Source organism: Lissotriton helveticus, chromosome 9 (assembly GCF_964261635.1).
Source record: "Lissotriton helveticus chromosome 9, aLisHel1.1, whole genome shotgun sequence".
In the NCBI taxonomy this organism is placed as follows: Eukaryota; Metazoa; Chordata; class Amphibia; order Caudata; family Salamandridae; genus Lissotriton; species Lissotriton helveticus.
The window spans coordinates 149,588,059-149,612,061 of NC_136070.1; the positions used below are offsets into that span (position 1 = coordinate 149,588,059).

The 24,003-nt window shown below is 44.0% G+C and overlaps 1 protein-coding gene across 5 annotated transcripts in view; it reads left to right on the forward strand.

Annotated features, from left to right (window-relative positions):
* The window catches only part of PTGR2 (prostaglandin reductase 2), a 471,690-nt gene that overhangs the window by 185,167 nt on the left and 262,520 nt on the right, over positions 1-24,003 (forward strand). For 3 of the 5 annotated variants that reach the window (XM_078659674.1, XM_078659673.1, XM_078659675.1), the window contains exon 3: positions 12,809-12,927. In XM_078659674.1, coding sequence (XP_078515800.1) covers positions 12,809-12,927 — 119 coding nt within the window. Of the gene's footprint in view, positions 1-7,442; positions 7,512-12,805; positions 12,928-24,003 lie in introns of all 5 variants that reach the window. The other 2 variants (XM_078659672.1, XM_078659671.1) reach the window with 1 other exon arrangement.

A 24,003-nucleotide genomic window follows, 5' to 3' on the forward strand; every position in this document is an offset into this window, starting at 1 on the left:
GATCCCCGGGTTGATCAAAGCCCCCCGCCCTACGAGACCCGATCAAACCCCACACACTCCGTGAATCGGCGGAATATCCAGCTGCGCGATGATCATCACCTGTTGTGAACGGGGCGGGGACTTCCACTGTAACCTTGCGTGGGAACGGGCTGGGAAAGGGGGGGGGGATTCTGAGGATGTCTTTCCGTACATCAAAGTATCGACGAGAATGTGTTACATGCAATAAACAGATAAACATGTGTATAAGAGGCCAGGCCTCAGGGATGCAGTTAGAGCACCTCAGAACGATACCTTCTGTCCGTTTCGTTGTGTTCTCCTCCGGAGAAAATAAAAACCTTGTTTCCTGCCTTCCAGTTTCCAGCGCCTGCCTCTTCAATAGTTTAACGTCTTTGTGGGTTCAAGAGGCGACACCGCCGGGCAATACTTAAGGATCTTATATTCTGGTTGGTAGTGCCCCCCAATTAATTTTCACAGAATCTAAGGAGTATCTGTATTTTAGGTGTTTAAATCCAATGACTCCCAGTTTTTATCACCTGCCGAAAGTGCACAAAGACAGTATTAAACCTCCTGGAAGACTAATTGTTAGTGCGCACTGAAGTTTATTAGAACATCTGTCTGTATATTTTGACTTTTTTCTTTCTGATTTTGTAAAAACCTTACGTAGTTACATAGGAGATACGAAGGACTTTTTGGGACATGTTGAGCAAATAGATTGGTGGGATGGTGATTGCATGTTGGTTATGGATATAGCCAGCCTGTACACCAATATAGTCCATTCCGATGGCATAAGAGCTGTTAAATCCTTCTTGGACACACATTCTGTGAAGTTCACGGAACACAATTGCATGTTGCTAGAATTTTTACCTTTTTGTTTGGAAAATAACATCTTTCTATATCAGGACCAGCACTATAAACAACTGACTGGCACGGCCATGGGCACCTGCTTCGCCCCCAGCTACGCGAATCTTTTCGTGGGTTGGTGGGCTGGTGGGAGGAGCGGGTGGCCTGGGTTGCTGCCAATGGGGAGTGGACCGAGAAGATAGTGGCCTGGTACAGATACATAGATGATCTCTTCCTAATATGGAGGGGATTGGAGGAGTCAGCAGCTATGTATACAAATGTCTTGAATGCTAATGAGAATAATTTGCGATTCACAGCAGAAATAAGTACAAAAAGTGTGAATTTTCTTGATTTGGAGGTTTTCGTTGTAGATGGTAAAATCAATACACGGTTGTATCGGAAGCCAACAGCAGGGAACTCTATCTTACAATTTTCCAGCAGTCACCCTCCCAAATTGATCCAGAGTATCCTCTATGGGGAATTAATCAGTTTCAAAAGAAATTGTACTACCGATGAGGACTTTAATGCATGTGCAAAGGCCAGCTTGAGGAGGTTCTAGGCACGGGGGTATGGGGAACAATCCTTAAGGGATTTCCTCTCTAGAGTGCAGGGTAAGCCTACACAAGAACTTTTAAAACAAAAGAATGGTGTGGAAAAGAAAGACCATTTTAGAATGATAACAACCTTCTCTAGTGGGGCAGGGATGTTAGGAACAGTCCTGAAGAAAAATTGGAATTTATTACAGATGGATCCCATCTTTGGGAGGATATACCCACATGTCCCATGTTGACTTTTAGAAGAGCAAGAGCCCTGAGGGACACCTTAACTAGAAGTCACTTTGTACGAGCAGTTCCCAAACCGTTTTGTGAAGCACCCCAAGGGTTTTATCCCTGTTGGAGATGCAAAGCCTGTAAAAGCAGTAAGAAAATCTTATCGTACAAAGTAGCAGGGACAGAGTCAACAAGGTGGATAAAGAAGTTCCTAACCTGCAGTACACCGTATACTGTATATTGTCTGATATGTCCATCTGGACTAAGATATATCGGGAGTACGATTCACCAAACCAAAGTTCGTATATTAGAACATACAGGGGCAATGAAAAATCGGGATGTGACATATCCCGTTGCTAGGCATTTCCAAGCACACCACAATAGTAACAGCGATTTATTAAACTTTTTTGCAAATGACCATGTCCCAGTGAATCTGAGAGGGGGGGGACAGAATAATGAGGTTAAGAAGACTAGAGTTGAGGTACATTACAGATCTAGGTACCAAGACCCCCCGGGAGCCTCAATAGTAATGAAGAGTTGACAGTATATTTGGGGTAGAGGGCTCTCTCCCCGTAGATCAAGTGACATTAGAATAATGTATCCCATGAAGCAGAGATGTAATTTGATTGGTAATTCTGTCTTAGAGGGTTTGACTGCTGAAAATATGACTGTTGTAAATAGAATGTATATAGTGATGTATATAGAAATGAGAATATTGGTATTGCTATGCCTTGGCCATTAAATTGATTTTCCCATGTTTGATTAAGAGCATGGGATGAATTTGAAATCCCTTCTGCACCATGTTCCCTTGTCTCTAGTATGTTTAATTGATTATATTGTTTATATTTATAATCAATGATTTGCACTTTTGGGTGAAAGGACCACCCATATTAATGAGGTATTAGTGCTTGTGCCCATTCAGAGCAATATGGGTGATACGGATATGCTTAGGCATTTTCATGTAACAACATCGATATGCGGAACCACTTGCCCATTTAGGGCTTAATATGATGAGTGTGAATATATTATTAATTAGGGAATGTGAATTTATACATGTATGTATTGTTTGCTTAATCCTGAGATAATTATTTATCGTAATAATTATTTATCATGTGTTCCCATTTCAGTCACTTCATTTTATTCATTTGATGTGGATTTCAATGTTCAAATATGGCGCAGCCAGTACTATTTAGGAATTGGTCCTTTGTTTATGTTGCTAACAGGAAATGTGGTCACACATAAACATAAAGCATGGCTGTTTCTGGCGCGCCCTCGTACCATCGAGGAAGGCGACTGCCGAAACGCGTCTGGTGCGTTGAGGGTCTAATAAAACCTCCCTTCTGTCTTTTCTGGGAAGAGAGGAGGCGTGCGGCATATATATATGTTGAAATCTTCAACTTTGTGTGTGTTTTTCCCCAGTACTGCGCAAAAGGACTGGCCCTGCAGCACCATGGGACTGGTAGTTCCTAATACTATGCAGGCAAAGGTAACGATGCGCAGGTGAGGTTACCATCATCGGGGAAGGAGGAGCCTGCTTTAAAGATCGACGAGCAGGCAAGACACAGTTTGGGAAAAGCAGCATTTGATAAAGGCAGTCGCCGAAACCGGTCATGCAAATTTCCAAATAAAATTCCTAATGAAGCCCGGTTGTGTCCTGTGTCTTCTAATCCTTTTGGAGGAGGAGGTGTGTGTTTATTTCAACGCGCTGCCCACGGCGTTGCACAGGACCCTTTCACATTAGCGGTCAAGGATTCATGGGAACTTTGTGGATTTATCGTGAAAACGAACATTCCTTTGACCCGCCACCGCAGCCTCTGAGTCATTTTCCTTTAGGCTTGTTTCCAGCAGGCCTTCTGAAAGGAGTCACCGTCACTGTACCTGTGACTCGAAAATCTTTTAAACACACGAAGGCTGGTGGATGAAAGTACGGGACAGTAGTTGAAATCTTCAACTTTGTGTGTGTTTTTCCCCAGTACTGCGCAAAAGGACTGGCCCTGCAGCACCATGGGACTGGTAGTTCCTAATACTATGCAGGCAAAGGTAACGATGCGCAGGTGAGGTTACCATCATCGGGGAAGGAGGAGCCTGCTTTAAAGATCGACGAGCAGGCAAGACACAGTTTGGGAAAAGCAGCATTTGATAAAGGCAGTCGCCGAAACCGGTCATGCAAATTTCCAAATAAAATTCCTAATGAAGCCCGGTTGTGTCCTGTGTCTTCTAATCCTTTTGGAGGAGGAGGTGTGTGTTTATTTCAACACGCTGCCCAAGGCGTTGCACAGGACCCTTTCACATTAGCGGTCAAGGATTCATGGGAACTTTGTGGATTTATCGTGAAAACGAACATTCCTTTGACCCGCCACCGCAGCCTCTGAGTCATTTTCCTTTAGGCTTGTTTCCAGCAGGCCTTCTGAAAGGAGTCACCGTCACTGTACCTGTGACTCGAAAATCTTTTAAACACACGGAGGCTGGTGGATGAAAGTACGGGACAGTAGTTGAAATCTTCAACTTTGTGTGTGTTTTTCCCCAGTACTGCGCAAAAGGACTGGCCCTGCAGCACCATGGGACTGGTAGTTCCTAATACTATGCAGGCAAAGGTAACGATGCGCAGGTGAGGTTACCATCATCGGGGAAGGAGGAGCCTGCTTTAAAGATCGACGAGCAGGCAAGACACAGTTTGGGAAAAGCAGCATTTGATAAAGGCAGTCGCCGAAACCGGTCATGCAAATTTCCAAATAAAATTCCTAATGAAGCCCGGTTGTGTCCTGTGTCTTCGAATCCTTTTTTAGGAGGAGGTGTGTGTTTATTTCAACGCGCTGCCCACGGCGTTGCACAGGACCCTTTCACATTAGCGGTCAAGGATTCATGGGAACTTTGTGGATTTATCGTGAAAACGAACATTCCTTTGACCCGCCACCGCAGCCTCCGAGTCATTTTCCTTTAGGCTTGTTTCCAGCAGGCCTTCTGAAAGGAGTCACCGTCACTGTACCTGTAACTCGAAAATCTTTTAAACACACGGAGGCTGGTGGATGAAAGTACGGGACAGTAGTTGAAATCTTCAACTTTGTGTGTGTTTTTCCCCAGTACTGCACAAAAGGACTGGCCCTGCAGCACCATGGGACTGGTAGTTCCTAATACTATGCAGGCAAAGGTAACGATGCGCAGGTGAGGTTACCATCATCGGGGAAGGAGGAGCCTGCTTTAAAGATCGACGAGCAGGGAAGACACAGTTTGGGAAAAGCAGCATTTGATAAAGGCAGTCGCCGAAACCGGTCATGCAAATTTCCAAATAAAATTCCTAATGAAGCCCGGTTGTGTCCTGTGTCTTCGAATCCTTTTGGAGGAGGAGGTGTGTGTGTATATATATATATATATATATATATATATATCAAAACAAAACCCTTTCAGGCATAGAGTGACGCATAAATTATGCAAAAAAGAAGGAGAGAACTCTGGGTAGGTCTCAGTTTAGGTGGAAAGCAGCTCCTGTTCGAGCACTCTCAACACCAGCGACACTCTAGATCTGCTCACCTCAAATGTCTGTTTTTCTATCAAAGTTTTTAAGCATAGGATTAGCACAGTGCTATCCACGCCGAGATAGAAAACGACAAAGTCTTTTGCCATTTAAACAGCAAAGTCTTTAAGCATAGGACTAGTACAGTGCAGTCCTTGCCGAGCTGTAAAATAACAAAAGCCATTTATCACTCCAGGCACAATATTACAGCTTTGAATTGGTAAAATACCAACTCAAGCCAACCTGAAATGAGTAAAAGCAACCCCAGACACAGTGTTTCGCTCTAATTAGAGCTCTTCAGAGAGGTAAAGCTTTGTCCAGACACAAGGGAGCACCCAGTATTAAGTCAAAACAAAACCCTTTCAGGCATAGAGTGACGCATACATTATGCAAAAAAGGAGAGAACTCTGGGTAGGTCTCAGTTTAGGTGGAAAGCAGCTCCTGTTAGAGCACTCTCAACACCAGCGACACTCTAGATCTGCTCACCTCAAATGTCTGTTTTTCTATCAAAGTTTTTAAGTGTCAGGGGTTGCCTTTACTCATTTCAGGTTGGCTTGAGTTGGTATTTTACCAATTCAAAGCTGTAATATTGGGCCTGGAGTGATAAATGGCTTTTGTTATTTTACAGCTCGGCAAGGACTGCACTGTACTAGTCCTATGCTTAAAGACTTTGCTGTTTAAATGGCAAAAGACTTTGTCGTTTTCTATCTCGGCGTGGATAGCACTGTGCTAATCCTATGCATACAAACTTTGATAGAAAAACAGACATTTGAGGTGAGCAGATCTAGAGTGTCGCTGGTGTTGAGAGTGCTCTAACAGGAGCTGCTTTCCACCTAAACTGAGACCTACCCAGAGTTCTCTCCTTCTTTTTTGTATATATCACACACCCTTGACGGACAACCTCTTGAGCTGGTGCCATAAATTATTTCAATTTATTTAAGTTAAAGTGCAGTGCTCCTTCATGACGCATTTCAGGCCTCCTGGCCCTTGGTCATATATATAATCTGCTCTCTCGTGGCAGAAAAATGCCCATTCGCCGGAAAACTGGTGCATTAAGTGCTTCATTACAGTGCGATAAACAAACTGATGTGCATAACAGGGTTGCCCAAACCCACCAATGCAGCCCCCCCCCCAAAACGTGGGTTTAGCCATTAAATATTGTGTGTTTGTGTGTGTGCATATTTGCAATTGACTTTTGACATTCATGATAAGGAAATCAGTTTCTTAGATATCCAAGTTTACATTGAGGGAGAGAATATCTGCACCAAATTGTATAGGAAACCTGCAAGTACCAACAGTATAGTTCATGTTAATAGTGGGCATCCCCTGTCATTAAAATGGAGTGTCCCCTATGGGGAATACCTGAGAGTGAGACATTGTTCAGAGAAATCAGATTTTAAAGAACAAGCCAATGAGATGCTTGAAAGAGATCCGAATGTAAGGATATTCGGAAAAGATTTTGAATGATGCCCTGAGAAGAGCTAGATTGAAAAATTGAAGAACTAAAGACAAAGATGAGGAATCAAAGAATACAACTCAAATGATCAGACTTATCAGATACATATCAGATTATAACACATCAAGTGGAGAAGTAAGGAATTTGCTAAAGTATAATTGGAAAATGTTACAATTGGATGAGGATCTGAGCGACAAACTCTCCAATTCAACTAATATTACTTATAGAAAAGATCCATCTTTAGGAGGCCTTCTAACGTGCAGCTGCATGAAACCAATCGGTGCGCAATGCAATATGAGTAATTGGCTCCCGAACTAAAAAGAAATGCTTTTTCAAATGTCCTAAATGGAAAGCCTGCAAATATGGTCAAAACAGAATATGAGACTGTATATGGAAAGAAGAAGAAAATACAGGAGAGACTCACATGTGAAACAGAATCAGTAGTGTATGTCCTGGAATGCAGTTGTGGAATAAAATACATGGGCAGCACCATCAACAAATTGAGGCTCCGTATTTTGCAACACATGAGAGCTATAAAAAAACAAGACTTCCAATATCTCATGGCCAAAAACATGTGGGAAAGAATACACAATTGGAGATCAGTAAACATGAGGTACTATGACATCAAACATGTTATGGAACGACCTTGAGGAGGCAACCAGGAATTAGAACTACGCCGAGAAGCATCTAAAAAGATATTATTAATAGGTACTGAAATTCTCCATGGGCTGAATACTGATGCTGAATTATATATTCAACTTCAGAGAAAACGGGAATACTAAACCGTGCAATCTAATATATCATTGATTTTATCTGATGAATACACAAAAGTAATTAATTAATTAATGATATTTATTCCAATTAGAAAATACGGTCAAGTGCAGGAAATGTGGAGGCAATATATTAATGGATAAACTGACAACAGGAATATACATGGATAATTATATTGCCTCCTTTTTTTGCACTTGTGCTCTATGGAAGCATGTATTTGGAATGACTATCATTTGTAAATGTCTGTAGAACTGATTCTGAATAGGAATACTCTTAGACATATCGTTTGCTCACTGGTCCGTTTTGGAAGTCCTCTTAGGTGCACGACCCTGGCCCCCTCGATCCTTTCACAGCTTTTTCTCCACCTCCTTTTCCTCCCTTTCCTCCCCTCTTTGTCCTTTCTCACAAAACATTCCTCGCCTCCTTCTCTCCCCCTTCTCTTATCTCCCTCATTTTTTAATACAGGACTGTATGCAATTCTTGGCACATGATGAGAGAAAAACTTTGTTTACGATGTGTAGGCACTTTATTGTTAATAATATCTCTAGTAAGTTATTTAAATATAATACTGTGTAAAACTTTTTTAACATAAGATCAATTTATTTGAAGTACTGCATGAAACATTTTGAACGAATCACAAGAGATTATTTTTACAGTTAATATGCACTTTAACATCAAGAGTAGATTACTTGAATTTAGTCTTGTATGACTCAATGACCAATTTTAGAATAGAGTACTCTATGCAATTCTTTGCACAGAAATGAGAGAAACTTGGTTTACAACGAGTAGGCACTTTAAATACAGTACTGTATAAAACATTTGCACAGGGTCAGTACACTTGAAGTACTGTACGCAATTTTTGCAAGTACCGTAAGAGATTATTGTTTGCAACTAACATGTACTTGAAAATCAAGGATACGTTATTTGATCTTTGTACTGTATAAATCTTTTCTAAATACGATGAGTGTCTTGGTTTACAATTAGTGGATATTTCATAATTGAATATTTGACTATAATGGGAGAGAAAGAAAATACATTGAAAGAATGTGTATAGTCTTTTTCAAATTTCTTTATTGTCCTTTTCTTTGTGGGTTCATATCGCTTCACCTTTTTTTTATAATTTCTTTTTTTGACACTAACTAGTAAATAAGTAGCCTGAGAAATTAACAAAAGGCACTTTACAAGAAAATTCAAACGTTAAATAGAAATAAGTGAAACAATGATTTAGGGCACTTCGCCTAGATCTGTCAGAGATGTTTCTAACATAATTGAAATAGATTCATATAATAAAAAAATGTGAGTTACTTTTAGTGTTATACATACAAATATGAAGAAAGTGGGAATTAATATAAGAAAAATTAAAGAAATAGTAAAGATATATATGTACTGGAATGCAACATGGTGGAAGAGATGTGTCATTGAGTTGAATATACAGCAGTCTATGTATTGTTTTAATGGTGGTGATTTAAATGGTTGGTCTCTTTAAAAATCCTGTTCGCCCTCTATAACTCTATGACCCTGTTGAAGGCTATGGCTGAAACGTGTTGGTCTCATGTGCACACCCGATGGTGATAATTTTTTGGGGGGGCATATTTTTATTGATACATTTTTACAAATGCATACATTTACACTGCAAACGAGAGGCATCATAGAATAACCAGTACACAGAGTCAAATTATGAGCAGCACAATTACAGTTTAATGTTCGCATAGCGAACGTATGACTGTTCTACTGTATTGTATGTGTCTTCACAATAGATTCAAGTGAGTGGGCGCTCCCCTTCCCCTTCGATTACTCTCCTAATGACGGTTGAGGTTCACCTGACTCACTCCCCAGAGGGGCCCCAGATCTTGGAGAATTTCTTTGGGCACTCTCTTGCTTTATATGTGACCTTTTCTGCCCCCCCTATAAAGGTCCATTCAGTCACCTTTGGAATGTTTGGGGCACCCCAGTATTTTGTTATGTCCGTTTTGGCTACCACGAATCCTAGGTTACATAGCTTAAGGGTATGTCTGGGTATGTCCACATCTTAGGCTATACCCAATAGGGCTTAATTGGCATCCCATAGTAACTGTGTCCCGATACGCCTCATAAGTTTCTCAAATATCTTGGCCCAGTATGATTGTATGTGGGAGTGTGAATGTATGTCCCTATTTCTCTACCACATCGCAGACACTGGGGATTCCGCCCATCCGATTTTGCGAAGGCGGTGTCTGTCGAAGTAGGCCCTATGGAAGATTTTAAATTGTATCAACCTTATTCTTGATTTAATAGCCACCTCTCTTGGATACATTAGGGCAGCCTCCCAGTCCACATCCTCTAGGTCTCCCAGGGTGTTTTCCCATTTCGTCCTAAGGCCTTTTAAATTATCTAGGATATTATTCATTAGAGTTTTATATGTCCACGGTATGGCTTTCGCCGACATTTCTCCCATGAGGGGTCTCCCCTTTAGTGGTGCATATTCAGGTATATTGGTTGTGTCAACCCTCTTGGGCGTCCATGCATGTTGTAGTTCAAGTACTTGTACCTCTGGTTGTTGCCTTAGCTGGTTGTTGTAGGGAGCTTAAGGCAATCACAGACCCTTCCTCTAGGAGGTCCCCTAGTTTATATATTCCAAGTGCATCCCACGCATCAAATCCCTTTAGTTTCCCAAGTTCAGGTAGGGGTGTGCCTTACCATATGGGGGTTTCCTTTATAAGTGTCTTATCAAATTTAATTTGTCTCTCTGGCTTTTTCCGTGCCTCTATCGATCTCTGGGTAGCAGGTACGAGTTGTCTGAGACCCCTGCCCCCATATATGTAACAAAGGTAGGAGTGTGATTCAAATTGACTCCTCTCTAATGCATATGTCTGGTGGTCCCCGGGAGATGTCCCCATTTATTGATAGCTATTAAGTGGTCCGCACGGTAGTAAGATCATATGTCTGGGAGAGAAATCCTGCCATTGTATTGGTTGCACTGAAGCGTCTGCAGTGCAACCCTTAGTTGACCCCCATCCCATAGTGTGTGCGCACCTCAGTGCCTATTGTTTTAAAAATTTCCTCTGGTATCTTATCATATGTGTTTTGGAGAACGTGAAGTAATTTTGGGAAAGTGATCATTTTGAACATAGTTACTCTACCGTAATGTCTGGGGCAGTTGTCTCCATCTTTCAACATCCCCATGGAATTCTCTTGTTATCCTCCAGATATAGTGTGCAAGGCTCAGTGAGGCCTTGGTAGTTATGTAAATGCCTAAATATTTAAATCCCTCATGTTCAACCTGGTGGGTGGATTTATCCCAGTGATTTTGTACCCTGCGTGCCCTCTTTATTCTTCAAATATGTGCAGTATAGTTGGGAGTGTAGCAATGGGATTGGTGACATATAGGAGGATGTCATTGGCGTATAATGAAATCAGTTTGTCTCGACTTGTATGATTGTTTACAGCAAATCGGATAACATCTGGGTGAGCCCTAACTAAGCTCGCTAGCAGTTCAAATACTAACGCAAATATCAGGGGAGACAGCGGGCAGCCTTCACTGGCGCCCCTTTCCAATGGGAACCCCGCCGACATAGCTCCATTGATCTGCACCACGCCCGCGGTTCGGTCTATAGTAATTCAATCCATGCCAAAACACTGGACCAAATCCAAACCTCTTTAGCGCCAATCCTATGAACGGACACTGTATAGCGTCAAACGCCTTTTCGGGGTCTAGGGCTAGGAGAGCATGTGAGTCTGTTCTATTTTTAACCCTATGTAGCCAGTTCGAGAACCAACGCAATTTAAAACTCATTGATCTTCCTGGTTGAATCGTGACTGATCTGCGTGGATGAGGGATGTGATAACAGGCAGTAATCTTGTCGCTAAAATAGTGGCCAGGATTTTAGTTTCTATGTTCAAAAGTGATATTGGTCGGTAAGAGCCATATGCCGTTTCCCCGCATTATGAATAACTTCCATGGTGGCTGTCCGAAGATCTGGTGGGGGTATACCCTAAGCTTGCGCTTTCAGGTACATTTGCAATAGTTATAGACTTAATAGGCTAGAGTTCATCATAAAGAATTGCGCTGGTATCCCATTGGGCCCTGGGGTCTTTCCGGTTTTTTGTCTACCTACTGCTGTTACCACTTTTTCCAGGGTAAGCTGTTTTTCAAGGGCCTCCTGGTCTTCTGGGGACAGGGAGGGAAGATCAATTGTGCGGACATAATGTTGAATTTGGGGATATCCTGCCAAGGTTCTGTCTCTATACAGATCCGTAGAATAGCTCACACAGGAGTCTGCTATATCCTATGCTGTTGTTAGCATTGTATCCTCCTTATGTATGGCAGACACCCACCTAGTTTCTCTCTCCTTCCTGCCTAGCCACTTCCAACAGTCTCCCGGCCCTATCCCAGTCTCGTGCTGTGTGGCCAGGATAAGCAGTGGTAGCTCGCCGAGGGAGTGCTGCGGGGTGGTGTGGCGGGGCGGGGGAGGGGCAGGGTGAGGGGAAGTGGACTCGGACAAACAACGGAAAGAACTCTGCATAAGGCAAGTTCTGTCCGTCGTACATCCGAGTCCGCTACCCCCTCCCCCCTCACCCTGCCCCTCCCGACCCCGACCCCGACCCCCCCACCGCCCACAGCACTCCTTCCGCGAGCCGCCACTGAGGATAAGGGAGTTTGCCTCTCGGCGGGCTAGCGCCAGATACTCCCTGCATGTGACTGATATCTGGTGTAGGAGGTGCTGGTCCTTGTGCGGGCCTACGTCTCTCTCTCCGACCGATTTTCCAGGGCTTCACCCTCCTGAACCTCTTTTCTCCTTTTATACGCTATTGCGTTTTGTGCCCTATCTCTTAGTACGGGTTTGAAAGCCTCCCATAGGACCACTGCAGAGGAATCTGAGCCCTCGTTTTCGTGGAAGTATAGTTCTGAGAATATCCTAATGTCGCAAGCGATTTCTACGCCTCGAGGTCCCAGGCGTTAAGCCTCCAGCTGTTGCTTGTTTTTTGGGGCCGTCCTCCAATTTAGAACCATCGGGGGGAGTGGTTGGGCAGGGCCATAGTTGGGTAGTCTACCTTAACCACTGTACCTATTTTCCAGATGGTGATAATTAAACAAAAATAAAAAAACTTACAAAGAGCTGGTTACCTGGCTGTGCTGCTGTTTCCTTTACTCGTGTGAAGTTGGAGTTAATTGGAGCTGTTTTATGGAAACGACTTATATATATATATATATATATATATATATATATATACATATATATATACAATGTGTGTGTATATATATATTTTTGCAGCCATATACTAGCAATACAAGGACAGGGATTATTAAACAACCCCCACCATTGGGGAAGGTGGGGAGGGTAGAGGCTTTTAAACTCTCCCGATGCTCATGCATTTAAACTCAAAGACTAAACATAATGCATGATTCCAGGTATCAATTTATAACTAAATTAAATAATAATTAAAAAAGAGTGTGAACATACAATTTTAAATTAATTTTAGGTGCAGATGCTGAACCGGTTGCAGAGAACTTCCTTTTAAAGGCTATCAATATTGCAGATGAGCTCGTTACAGGGCAAGTGAGAGCGCGCACCCTCTACCTCTCTGTGGACCCTTACATGGTAAGCCTTAAATGTGATGGATTCTACTCTTATAAATATGGAAAGTCATTTATGACCCAGGTATGTTACATCCATAATTAGGAATGTAATTTTCAAATCTTTCATTGCTCATGTTACACTTCAGTCCTAATTTAAGCGTTTTAAAAATGATTTTCCTTACAAATAATGTTTCATCCTGTCAGATTAAAAACCAAAAGCTGTTCATGTTTATCTCATCAGAGGAGGTAAGGAAAGGTGTGTTTGTTCTTTTTCGAACACCACCAGCGCAAATGTTGCATTTTCTATTAAGTTTCACTAATAAGACAATACAATTTCCATCCATACTGTTGTGGTGGATCTTTTCACTGTTCGAGCTAAATTCCTCTGTAACATTAAGTTTTAGAGGGTACGGTTATGGGGAGAAAAGCAAAGATTGGAGCAATGAACAATTTTTCATCAGGAGATGAAAAAGTCTACCTGCAATCAAGACAAAAATCTTAGCGAGTGAGATGAATATTTCTTTAACTTACATTTTAAAAATAAAACGCAGTATAAAATGTCTGTGCTTTTCTATCTGGAACCATTGAGTATGTAATTATAATTGACAAAAATATGGTAAGCAAAAACATAACATCCAATGCTGAACATACACTTACGAAGGCCACTCCAGTAAGGGCCCCCTTCCTTCTTGGTGCGAAGTGAAAAGCCAAGTACAGCCCCGTGACAGGTAGAGGCCACAACAAATTGCCACGTTGAGGCAGGAAACTAAGCAAGAGAATGATTGTATTGGACACACTGGGTGGAATCTGCATCGAATGAGAAGAAAAGATACAGAAAGTTATGAATTCCAACCCAAATGAAGGAAATCTACATTTTACTTGAATCCTTTGAGGCTAACCTTAAGCAAGTTTAAAGCGTTACATTCACAGCATTAATAATAGGGCTGAAACAAAAAGCCTTGAAGGTGTAAACGTGGCGTCTGATGCCTTATGTGTATTTGCAGGCTACTGCCTAAAATGAAGGTCTTAAAGGACAAAGAATGTATGTGACATACTTATATCCACCCCTTCTAGCTAAAGGAGGCATTCAGCTGACCAAAGCGGATCCTGAAACCATCTGAAAAGGAGGTCAGCAAGAGATCAAAAGCTCTGGGTAAGAACTGAAAGTCTTCTGTTTATAAGCCAAGAGGCACCAAACAACACAAGGGGGAGCTTATCGGAAAGGGCCAATAAATGATGTAGGACACAGTCTTACTTTCCCTTATAAAAATTAAAACACCTAACGTCTAGGGCAAAGGCTCTGGCTGTAACTACCAGGGTGGAGGCATTTGGTACCAGGCATTATGGCAAAGATGAGGAGTCAATGTAGGATAGATCCTCTTCAGTTCAAAATCCTTGTTAGAAGACCATCATAATAAGAGAGGCAAAAACAGGTTAAAATCCCATAAAGAAATGTAGCTAGGGAGAGGATGATGCTGCACATGCATAATCTTGTGGAGACAGCAAATCAATGCCACTCGGCCCATTGGGTTTCTCCGTAGGTGATCAGCAAAAATATACTGTAAAAATTGATAGGGTGCTAGACTTTGCCCCAGTGAAGAGGGATGTAAAGGAATAGGCCACCGACACTAAAGAGCTGAAAGGGGATCCATCCCCTGCCACATTCCCGCAAACCTAATTTGCCCAGGTTTATTTATATAATTTAGCTTTTTTCTGAAAATCATTTAATTGAAGTTTTTTACAAATCAAAACAGGGTACTACATAAGAAACTGGTAGCTTCACAGTGTATTCTCCATGTCACCATTGTTGCAGTATTACAGCACTAAGAGGCAATAGGACAGTGTAAACACAGAGCAGCAAGCACCGCCCAGACTTAACAGGTTTAATGAGAATCACATTGGGTGCAGTGACTATTCATGTGTCCTCTAGAAAATGGAACGGAAGTTACAAGGAAACAGGAAAGGTCCCTGGGAAGGATCCGCATGGCATTGGTAAAGGCCCCCCTCCCGCCCAACTGGTGTCTGGACTCTGCAGTGGGCTATTACCAAGATAGGCCTCAATGGCAATCAACTGTAGTGAGGCCCGAATGCGTGGACAGGCTGGGCGGATTTGGTGCACTCGCTTGCCTAGGTCAGAAAGTGACCTTTCCTGCAACCCAAGGCAACAGGTACATAGTGCCTGCGACCGGGGTGGTTCCCCCACCTGCTATCTACTGAGAGCCTGGACTTTACAGTGGCCCCCCTGATGGACCCCACAGTTAGCTGGTGGTAAAATGGCTCATATGCACTTTCCGGTGAGGTAGGCATGTCCTGGAGAGCTTTCACAGTTGAGAAGGCCCCCCCCCGGGACAATCTGACCCTCCTGTTTCCTGAGCCTGTTAGATGTCGAATTTGGGACTTGCACTATACCGTGGACAGGGATACTATCCATTGCTTACCTTGTCGGCAAGAGCCCCGACCGGTGGGGTCATTGAGCAGTGGCCAGATTGAGGTCTGCGAGGACCTGTTTAAACACAGCAAAGGGGAACTCTAATCGGAGCGTCGTGGCGCCGCCTGTCGGCCAGGCTGGTATGTCCCCCCCCTCTCCTGCACATGGCCTGTATATTCACCAGAACCGGAACAGTGGAGTGACTGGTCTAAACACTGGGTGCTGAGACCACACCCTGTGCCCAAAAAGGAGAGGTGATACAGGGATACTGCAGACACATTGTGATTGAAGCACTACTTGCTGCATTGCTGGACGCCGAGCGGCGGTGTAAAGCGAGCTGCTTACCCTCACTACCTCGCTGTTGAAGAGGCACCTCATATTACACCTCAGTGAAATAAGTTGATGATGGGGAAGCCAAGGGGAAGAGGGACTGGTGCAGTGATGGAGTGGGGGGAGGAAGACCCAGACCGCCACACGGAAGCTTCCGGTGAGACTGAACCGGTACAACAGCAACTGTCTAAGATCCTGGGGGCCATAGCAGATACCAAGTCCACCCTCTACTTGGGGATTCGTACAGTTTCAGTGGGCCTGAGGTTGCTCTATGCATAACATCGCAAGCTGATGGAGAGAGTTGGAACTGTGGTGGCGGAGCTCTAGCCCTCACAACAAACGCTAGCCCACATAGTCAAGGACCTCGCAGACCGAGTAATCACCCTGGAGAGACGGGTAGAAGATACCTAAGGCCGTAATAGAAGAAATAATTGAGTGGTTGGTCTAGCGAAGGGAGCAGAAGGAGATGATATGCTGACCTTGCTAGAGAACTGGCTCCGCACCCTGGTGGCCCCGGGGACCTCTCCGCTTTTTACACCCTCGAGAGAGCCCACAGGGTCTCTGCTCGCCCACATGCACCAGGAACGCCACCACACCTAGTGGTGGAAAAGCTTCTGGATTTCAAGGATGGAGACACTCTTCTGCATAAGGCAAGGACTGTGGGCCCCTTTGTGCTCAACAACAGCAAGATATCTATATTTCCGGATTACACGCCTGAAGTATAGCGACGAAGAGCCTCATTTACTGAGGTGTAGAGGGCGTTAAGGGACGAGGGGATACAGTATTCCCTAATATTCCCGGTTAAACTGCGCATTACACTGGCACGAAAAACTCACTTTTGTGAAGAGCCCGGTGCGGCATGGGAGTTGCTTGAAACCTATAGACCTTGGGGCGTGTCCTCAAAGGCAGGCTCTACTGCGGACGGCTGTGACGTTCCAGCTGAGAAGCGGACCTGGTGGATACGCAGGAACAGACCATTTAAGAAACCAAGCCTCTCCCAGACAGAGGAAGAAAGAGCTGCAGCCTTCCTGGCAGTGGCCCAGATCATGGGCTCTAAGGGATGGCATCGTAGGTTGGCTCACTCATGGGAAAGCGGTCTGGGAAATCTGAATCCGACACATCCAAGCCAGACAGCGTCTTGTTGCCACAAGTTACCCCCAGGACCACTGATCTCTGAACAGTCACCTTCGCTAAGTGTAAGATAGTGTTAGTGCAGACTGTCCCGCTTTATAGTTGCTGTATTTCCGGCTGGCTAGAGCTATTGGTGTTCGGGCTGGTGCATGCCGGTGGAACCCTCACAGCCTATACTTAATAGCCTAACTCCATTCAGAAGTCCACAACTAGAAGAGGTTGAGGCCTTTGTTAAGTTAAATGTACTATTTGCAGTTTGGGCGACTGGCCGTTGCCAGACTGCTCAGGGGAAGGGGAGTTGGGACTTATTCTGTTCGCTGGCTTACAGTTCAGCTTCGTTTTTCTTCAGTTGCAGGTATGGTGCTATACAGTGCTCGGGGGAAGATGGGAGACAGAGGATGGGTTTCTTTTTTACTTGACCAATGCCTATAGAAGACACACGGAATATTAGGGGCATGGGGACCCCTGTAAAACACCACAATATACACAGGTAGGTTCTTACAGAGGAGGGGTGTACAGATCGCACTACTACATAGCGAAACCAAAAAGTTGCGTTGGCGATGGATAGGGCAAGCCTTCCAACATCATACTCCTCATATGCCAGAGGAGTGTTGATTTGGGTCCGAGCTGGGGATGGCCTTCGAGCCCACACGCACTGTGGTATACAAAGATGGCACCCGGAACTACAGTGCAGGAGCACCCGTCCTGCCGGCATTTCTCCCGTGACTCGGGACACCCGCTGTCATTTTGAAACTCACTCTTCAGCTACGTGATTTACTGTCCTTTCTACTTATTTTACGTCATTAAAGAAACCTACTAAGATAACTCACATTCTTCTGATCAGCTATCCTGATAATAATAAGACTGTGATTGAACTGATCAACATTACGATTGAAAATCACGTCACCTGTTTTCGACCGGGGCCGGGTTGGAACTATCACCAGCTAAGCGACCTGTGGCATTGTATCTGTCAACTACAGCCCTGAGGAGTCGTTAAAGTATTGTACCACTTTACTACGAAACACGTGTCGGCTGGCCTTCCACAACAATAAAAGAGGAGTCATACTATCCTTCGTCTTCTTTCTTCTACAGCAAAAGATTACTGAACTTTTATATGTCCATTGAGACATCTGTTTGTACTGTTTTCATTGGTGTGCAACAGGTTTTGCTGTTATTGGTTGGTGTGTGTTTTACACACACTATTTGAGGGGTTTAGGGTCTTTTTTCCCCTTACCTGCTTGCACCCTTATTTCATATTTTCCTGTATTTATTACTAACGTGAACTGTGCGCCTGGCACTTCCCTCCTTTAGAAAAACCCTGGACTCAATTGTTGTAAATATATAATCTTGTCAGGGAGGCTGTGTGGATAGGAGATTACTCTGGGATGTATATATGCACCCAATCAGGAGCCGATTCCCTTCCTACAAGGTCTTTCAGCACACACAGCTGATGGGGTGGGGTCTGCGGTAATCCTGGGGGGAGATTTTAACTGTGTAGCAGACGTTCCACTGGATAGATCGCACCCACCACTGAGGAGAGCCCAGGCCACCGCACAGCGACAGGTTTTAGGGAATGGACGACTCACTGGGGGTTGTTAGACATCTGGAGGACACAGCATCCACAAGACAGAGATTAGTTATTCTACTCCTCGTGACACCAACTACACCCACGGATAGATACATTTCTGTGCTACCCGAATCTAGGGCAATCCATCACATGTACTGAATATCTATGTCGCATGTTTTCGGATCACAGCTCCCTGATACTGACCTTCCAAATTGTGGGAAGATGCCCGTTGGTTCCATTAAGGCGCCTTAAGGTGCAGATGCTGGACAACACCTGCTTAAGGGTTCACTATGCTCTGCCATAGACACATACTTCACTACAAATGCACGCACAGCTTCGACAGTGCTGATGGAATGGGACGCATTTAAAGTGGTGACAAGAGGTTTCCGCTTGGGACATTCTATTGCGGCCCAAAGGGAACTTCACCAGGACAGGAAATAAAGACACTAGAGGACAAACTGCATGAGTCAGATAATGCACAGAGTCAGGGTCCAGAACAGCAAACACAATTGACGGAAACCCAGGCACTATAATCAGGCTCTTGAACGATTGCGGTGTTATGAGTATAAGGGATGCTTAACTAGAACGCATGTAGAAGAAGGGAGACCTGGACTCCTATTGGCTTGGGTAATTAAACCAGACACTGAGTTCCCCAATCACTTACTTGCGTACTAATGCGAAACAATCGACCATGACCCTGAGAGCACTAACAACCTCTTCTGCGAATATTACTAGACCCTATATGAGGCACCCCCGCTTGTCCCGCCAGTAGAACAGAGAGCTTTCCTGACACGGCTGCCCCTGGTCGTGCTAGACCCGCAGGACAGGGCAAGACATTGGGCCCCCCATTTTAGGCCAGGAAATTCAGATTACAATCAAAAGTATAGCCACCGGGAAACCCCCCGGCCCGGACAGCCTGCCAGCAGAGTTTTACGCAGCACGTGGCTCCCCTGTTGGAGTCCATGTATGCAGAATCATTGCGGGTGCAATTTGTGCAGATTGTACTCAGAAATCTATCACCCTGATGTGAGGCTTCTAACTGGGGCTGCCCTTCTATCAATAGACCTGGAGAAGGCCTTTGATACTGTCAGGTGGGACTTATTATTCAAGACAATGACGCATGTGGGTCTGGATGACGACTGGGTAAAATGGGCAAGAATGCTCTATGACCGCCCTACGGCCAGGGTCAAGAAGGGCAAGGTGGTCTCTCTCAACACAATATCAAATATCCCTTGGCACACGACAGGGGTGTCCTCTGTCCCCCTCTTATATTTGCGTTGGTGATAGAGCCTTTGGCGGTGCTGTTCCACCACAGTGGCGCGGGAATCGGGTATGTCAGTCGGAGGTCGAGACCATATCATCTTGCTGTATGCAGACGACCTCCTAATTTAAATAAATTCTAAATGATACAGTGATAGGCACTGCAACAGCATTGGACCTCTTAACACAGTTTGAATGCGTGTCTGGCTTCTAAGTTACTAGACAAAAGATATACATATTCCCGGTGTCACCAACTGCCCCCACCCTGAGAAACTACCACTGGATCTCAATTGGGCCGCCTCCACCTTTAAGTACCTAGGGATCCATATCTTTCACTCTTTAGAAGACCTGCGAGACGGGAACCTCGGACGGTCATTTAGGTCTCTTAAGACTTGTGTCCCGTTCTGGTGCTCACTACCCCTTCCAATCATAGCCCGCATCTCATTGTCAAAGATGGTCATGTTACTGCACCTACTATACTTCTCTGTCAACCTCCCAACCGTAATACTTGCAGGTTGGTTCCAACAACTTGACATTTTGCTCCGAGACCTGATATGGGAAAAAGGGCGGCGAAGGGTGTCCCTAAACACAATACAGCACCCAATGCGGAGGGGGGTCTGGGAGTACCGAATTTTGAATAATACTTTCTGGCCTCCCAGCTACAATGGCTTGCGCAGGGGTTGGAAGGCATATCTATGGCAGGAACAAACCATACTTATTCGGGAGCCGCACCCCCTTGTTGTTGGCTAAAATGCTCGACCTCCAGTAGTGATTCCGCACCAATCCCTGTTACAGACCACCACCCTACGATGCTGGAGGCATCGTGCTATGAAACGACCGGGGCACCTTTAATCGGATTGCCATATGGCAACCCTAAAAAAACATTCACCACCGATCAATTGTCCCACTGGACATCAGTAGGCTTAGAAACAGTAGGTGACTGCTACCAACAGTCCCCACTGATACCCCTTAAAGAACTGGTAGATGTTCAGGACTGCAAACAGGGCAATTCCTGCAGTATGAAGCCCTAGTATGAACATTCAAGAGACTTTGGGGCAGAGGGCATGAAGAACCCAAGAAGCGCGAGATGCTACAATCCTTACTTACACTATGTAGGGCACAACACCAGATAAAATAGCTCTACATCTCAATATCAGAGATGTTCCGAACCCTCTTTCGAAATTTGCATAGCAAATGGGACACCATACTAAGCAGGGAGTTCTCAGACGCAGAATGGAACAAAATCCTGGCATTGACTATAAAAGTTTCCCACAATACCAGGATGAAATACATACAATTCAACTACACACATTTAACATATGACACCCCACAGACTACTGGTAGTATACAGGGGCGACGCACTGTGCTGCCAGAGATTCAGCCAAGTGGATGCAGATTTCATTCACATGACATGGAAATGTACGGTAGTAAACACATTTTGGGAGTACATTTGGTGTCAACAAAGGCAGCAGTTGGATGTACTCTAGATCACACCCTAAAGGTCTGTATTCTGGGCCTCTTCCCGAGGCCGCTCAAACGGAAAGTGGGCACCATTTGTTGATCTGGCATTAATCCTGGCCAAGAGAAGAATAGCATTAGCCTGTAAACTGGCAAGGGGCCCCACAGTACAAGACTGGAAACACGACATGACACACTGGGCGGGAGCGGAAGGTAGGGCATGGCCAGATAGGACACATGGGGTGTTCGTAGACACCCCCTGGCGGACCTCTGGAAAGAGGTACTGGAAACTTGGGAGCATCCTGAAAGACACCAAACCCAGACTGTCGAAACTGTAAGAGGCTCAGGATCAGAAAGTGCTAACCTTGGCATCGAGATGGCGGAGCCTCCCAGGGCTTGGACACTACCACCTCTGTGCTCTACACTCCCCACCCCCTCTGCATTGGCCATATTTAGGGCCGGGATCCCACGCCTTATCCTCCACCCCTGGTGGAAAAGCTTGAATAATGCACTATACTGCATAGTTTACAGTTCATGTTTATAATTACTATATTTCATTACCTGAAATTGCAGACATCCTGCAGCTCTCTTCCATTAGGTGGACTGCATATATTAAGGAGATGTTTAACTTAAATCCTTATTGACTACATACTCACATCTAGAAATGGTTGGGTGGTGATGTTTACACAAAGGCATGGATCATGGTGCTCCCCCTCCTGGCGCCTCCCTAAAACTGCACCTGGTCGCTTACACCCGATTACATGTAATTAGACCTTAATCCCAAATATAAGGCAGACGAGATCAGAAAACCCTGAACAGACAGCAGTTTAATTGATGTGCATAGAAAGCCTAGTGCTTGTGGTATAAATTTTCAATACTGGTTTAAGAATACAGTTTTAAGTTACTGTGCGGCACTCCACTGCAGCTGCTCCTGTAACCGGTGCTGTAAAACCAAGAATATTATGTTGGATAAAGTTTAATTGTATAACCTGCTGAAAATCAATAAAGATTTTTTTTTTAAGAAGACACTCAACTAGACATTACATCACCCCACACATCTATACATTGTACCTTACTGACTACACCAGAGTGAGAACCCAAACAACAGTTATCATAGATGCAAAGATTACATTTGCAGGGGGGGGGGAGAGAGATGAAGTTAAATCCTCTGTGAAAACTTGGTGTAGTGTATAATACATTCCTGTTGTAATCTGTAAATGCAAAAGAAAAAAATGTGGATTATGCCAGCTCCTGTTATCTGAGCATACCTATTTGGAGTATGTACCTGCTTAATAACAAGATTGCAACTAAGTCAGTACAAGCTTGTCATCAAGCTGCACCAACATTTTCATGTCTCTGAATGCCGCTGTATCTTTCTTCAGCTGCCTGAATTGTACATCCTGCAATACCTTTTATGAACCTGAACAGGCTTGTTCCAATTTGGACTGAGTAAGCATTCCTCAAGTTTCTCGGTCCGCTCAGGATCTTTGTTGCTCTTATCTATCCCCATTGGATCCCCTCTGGCTCTGGAGAGTGGGCACTTTTCGTGGTGTGGAATACCCTGCCTATCTCCAGGGAAGCTCTGTAGGTTAAAGAGGAGAGTGTTGAAATCCCAGCTTGTTTGGTGATCTTTCTTCCCTCCTTGAACTTTGGTTTCCTACTTTTAGAGTTTTTTTCAGTGCACTCGGGTGAGAGTGTGCGTAAAGGTGGATTTTCAAAGTACTTTTCATATGTCAGAGCTGATACATGTCTCTGTGTCATAGTTGATGTATTGCAGGCACCCTTGACATTATGGCTCTTTATAGGAATAATCCACATGTGTAGAAGGCATTACAATATAAGAAATAGAGGCCAAACCCTGTCTTGGCTAGCTGTCCAAGGAATAACAAGGGCAAAGCAGGAGCAAAACAGAAAAGCAACTATTAAAAGAACTGACCCAACAGAAATGACATGTCAAACCAAGAAATCACAAATGGGATGGAAAATATAGTAACTTGAATATCGAATTATAATCTTGGGAAGGAGAGCTCATATTAATGGGGGACTTTAATTGTGTATTAAACTATTCACAGGATGCAACAAAGAAAGGGACAGGGATACGTATGCGTAAAACTAGAGCTGCAATACTGGAGCTTGCAAAAATACACAATATTAAAGACATATGGCGTAGTCTCTACCCAGGCATACCGGGCTATACTTATTACTCATCCCCACATAAACTCTGCTCTAGGATAGATTTGGCTTGGGCCTCAGACGACTTAATGAGTCAGGAATCTATGCAGGTTATGCCAAAAATTTCCTCTGACCATAATCCCATAATGTTTACATTTGGTCTAACTATAAGAGCAAAAGAAGGGCGCCCTTTTACTTTTCCAAGATACTTATTAACGGATGAGGTCTTTGTGACTTCCCTTAAAAAACATATAAAGGAGTTTATTGTACACAATCTGGATACGGCCAGCATTCTCACAGTCTGGGATGCCTGTAAGGCTTTTATTAGAGGAATAGCACAACAATATATCTTTAAAAAAAATGCAATAAAGAAAAAAGAAGCAAAACTAATGACAAGTAATATCTTAAATATAGAGGAACAACTAGCTGACTACCTAAGAGATGGGGCCAGGAATCGACCCGATATATTATCTTTGGAAAATAAACTATTGATTATGCGTTCAGATATTAAAAACTCTCTTAAGGAAAAACATAGCTGCAAGATACTCAAATATAAAATCTCGCAATATGAATGCGGGGATCGTGTAGGAAAACTTCTGGCCTATAAGGTGGCCGAAGACCGGGCATCAACACTGATCAAGTCTATAAAAGGCCCCAATGATATTCTGCATACAAAACCTGCACATATTATGGAGCAATTTGTCTCTTATTATGAGGAACTATATACTCCAGAGACCAAGACTAGCTTAACA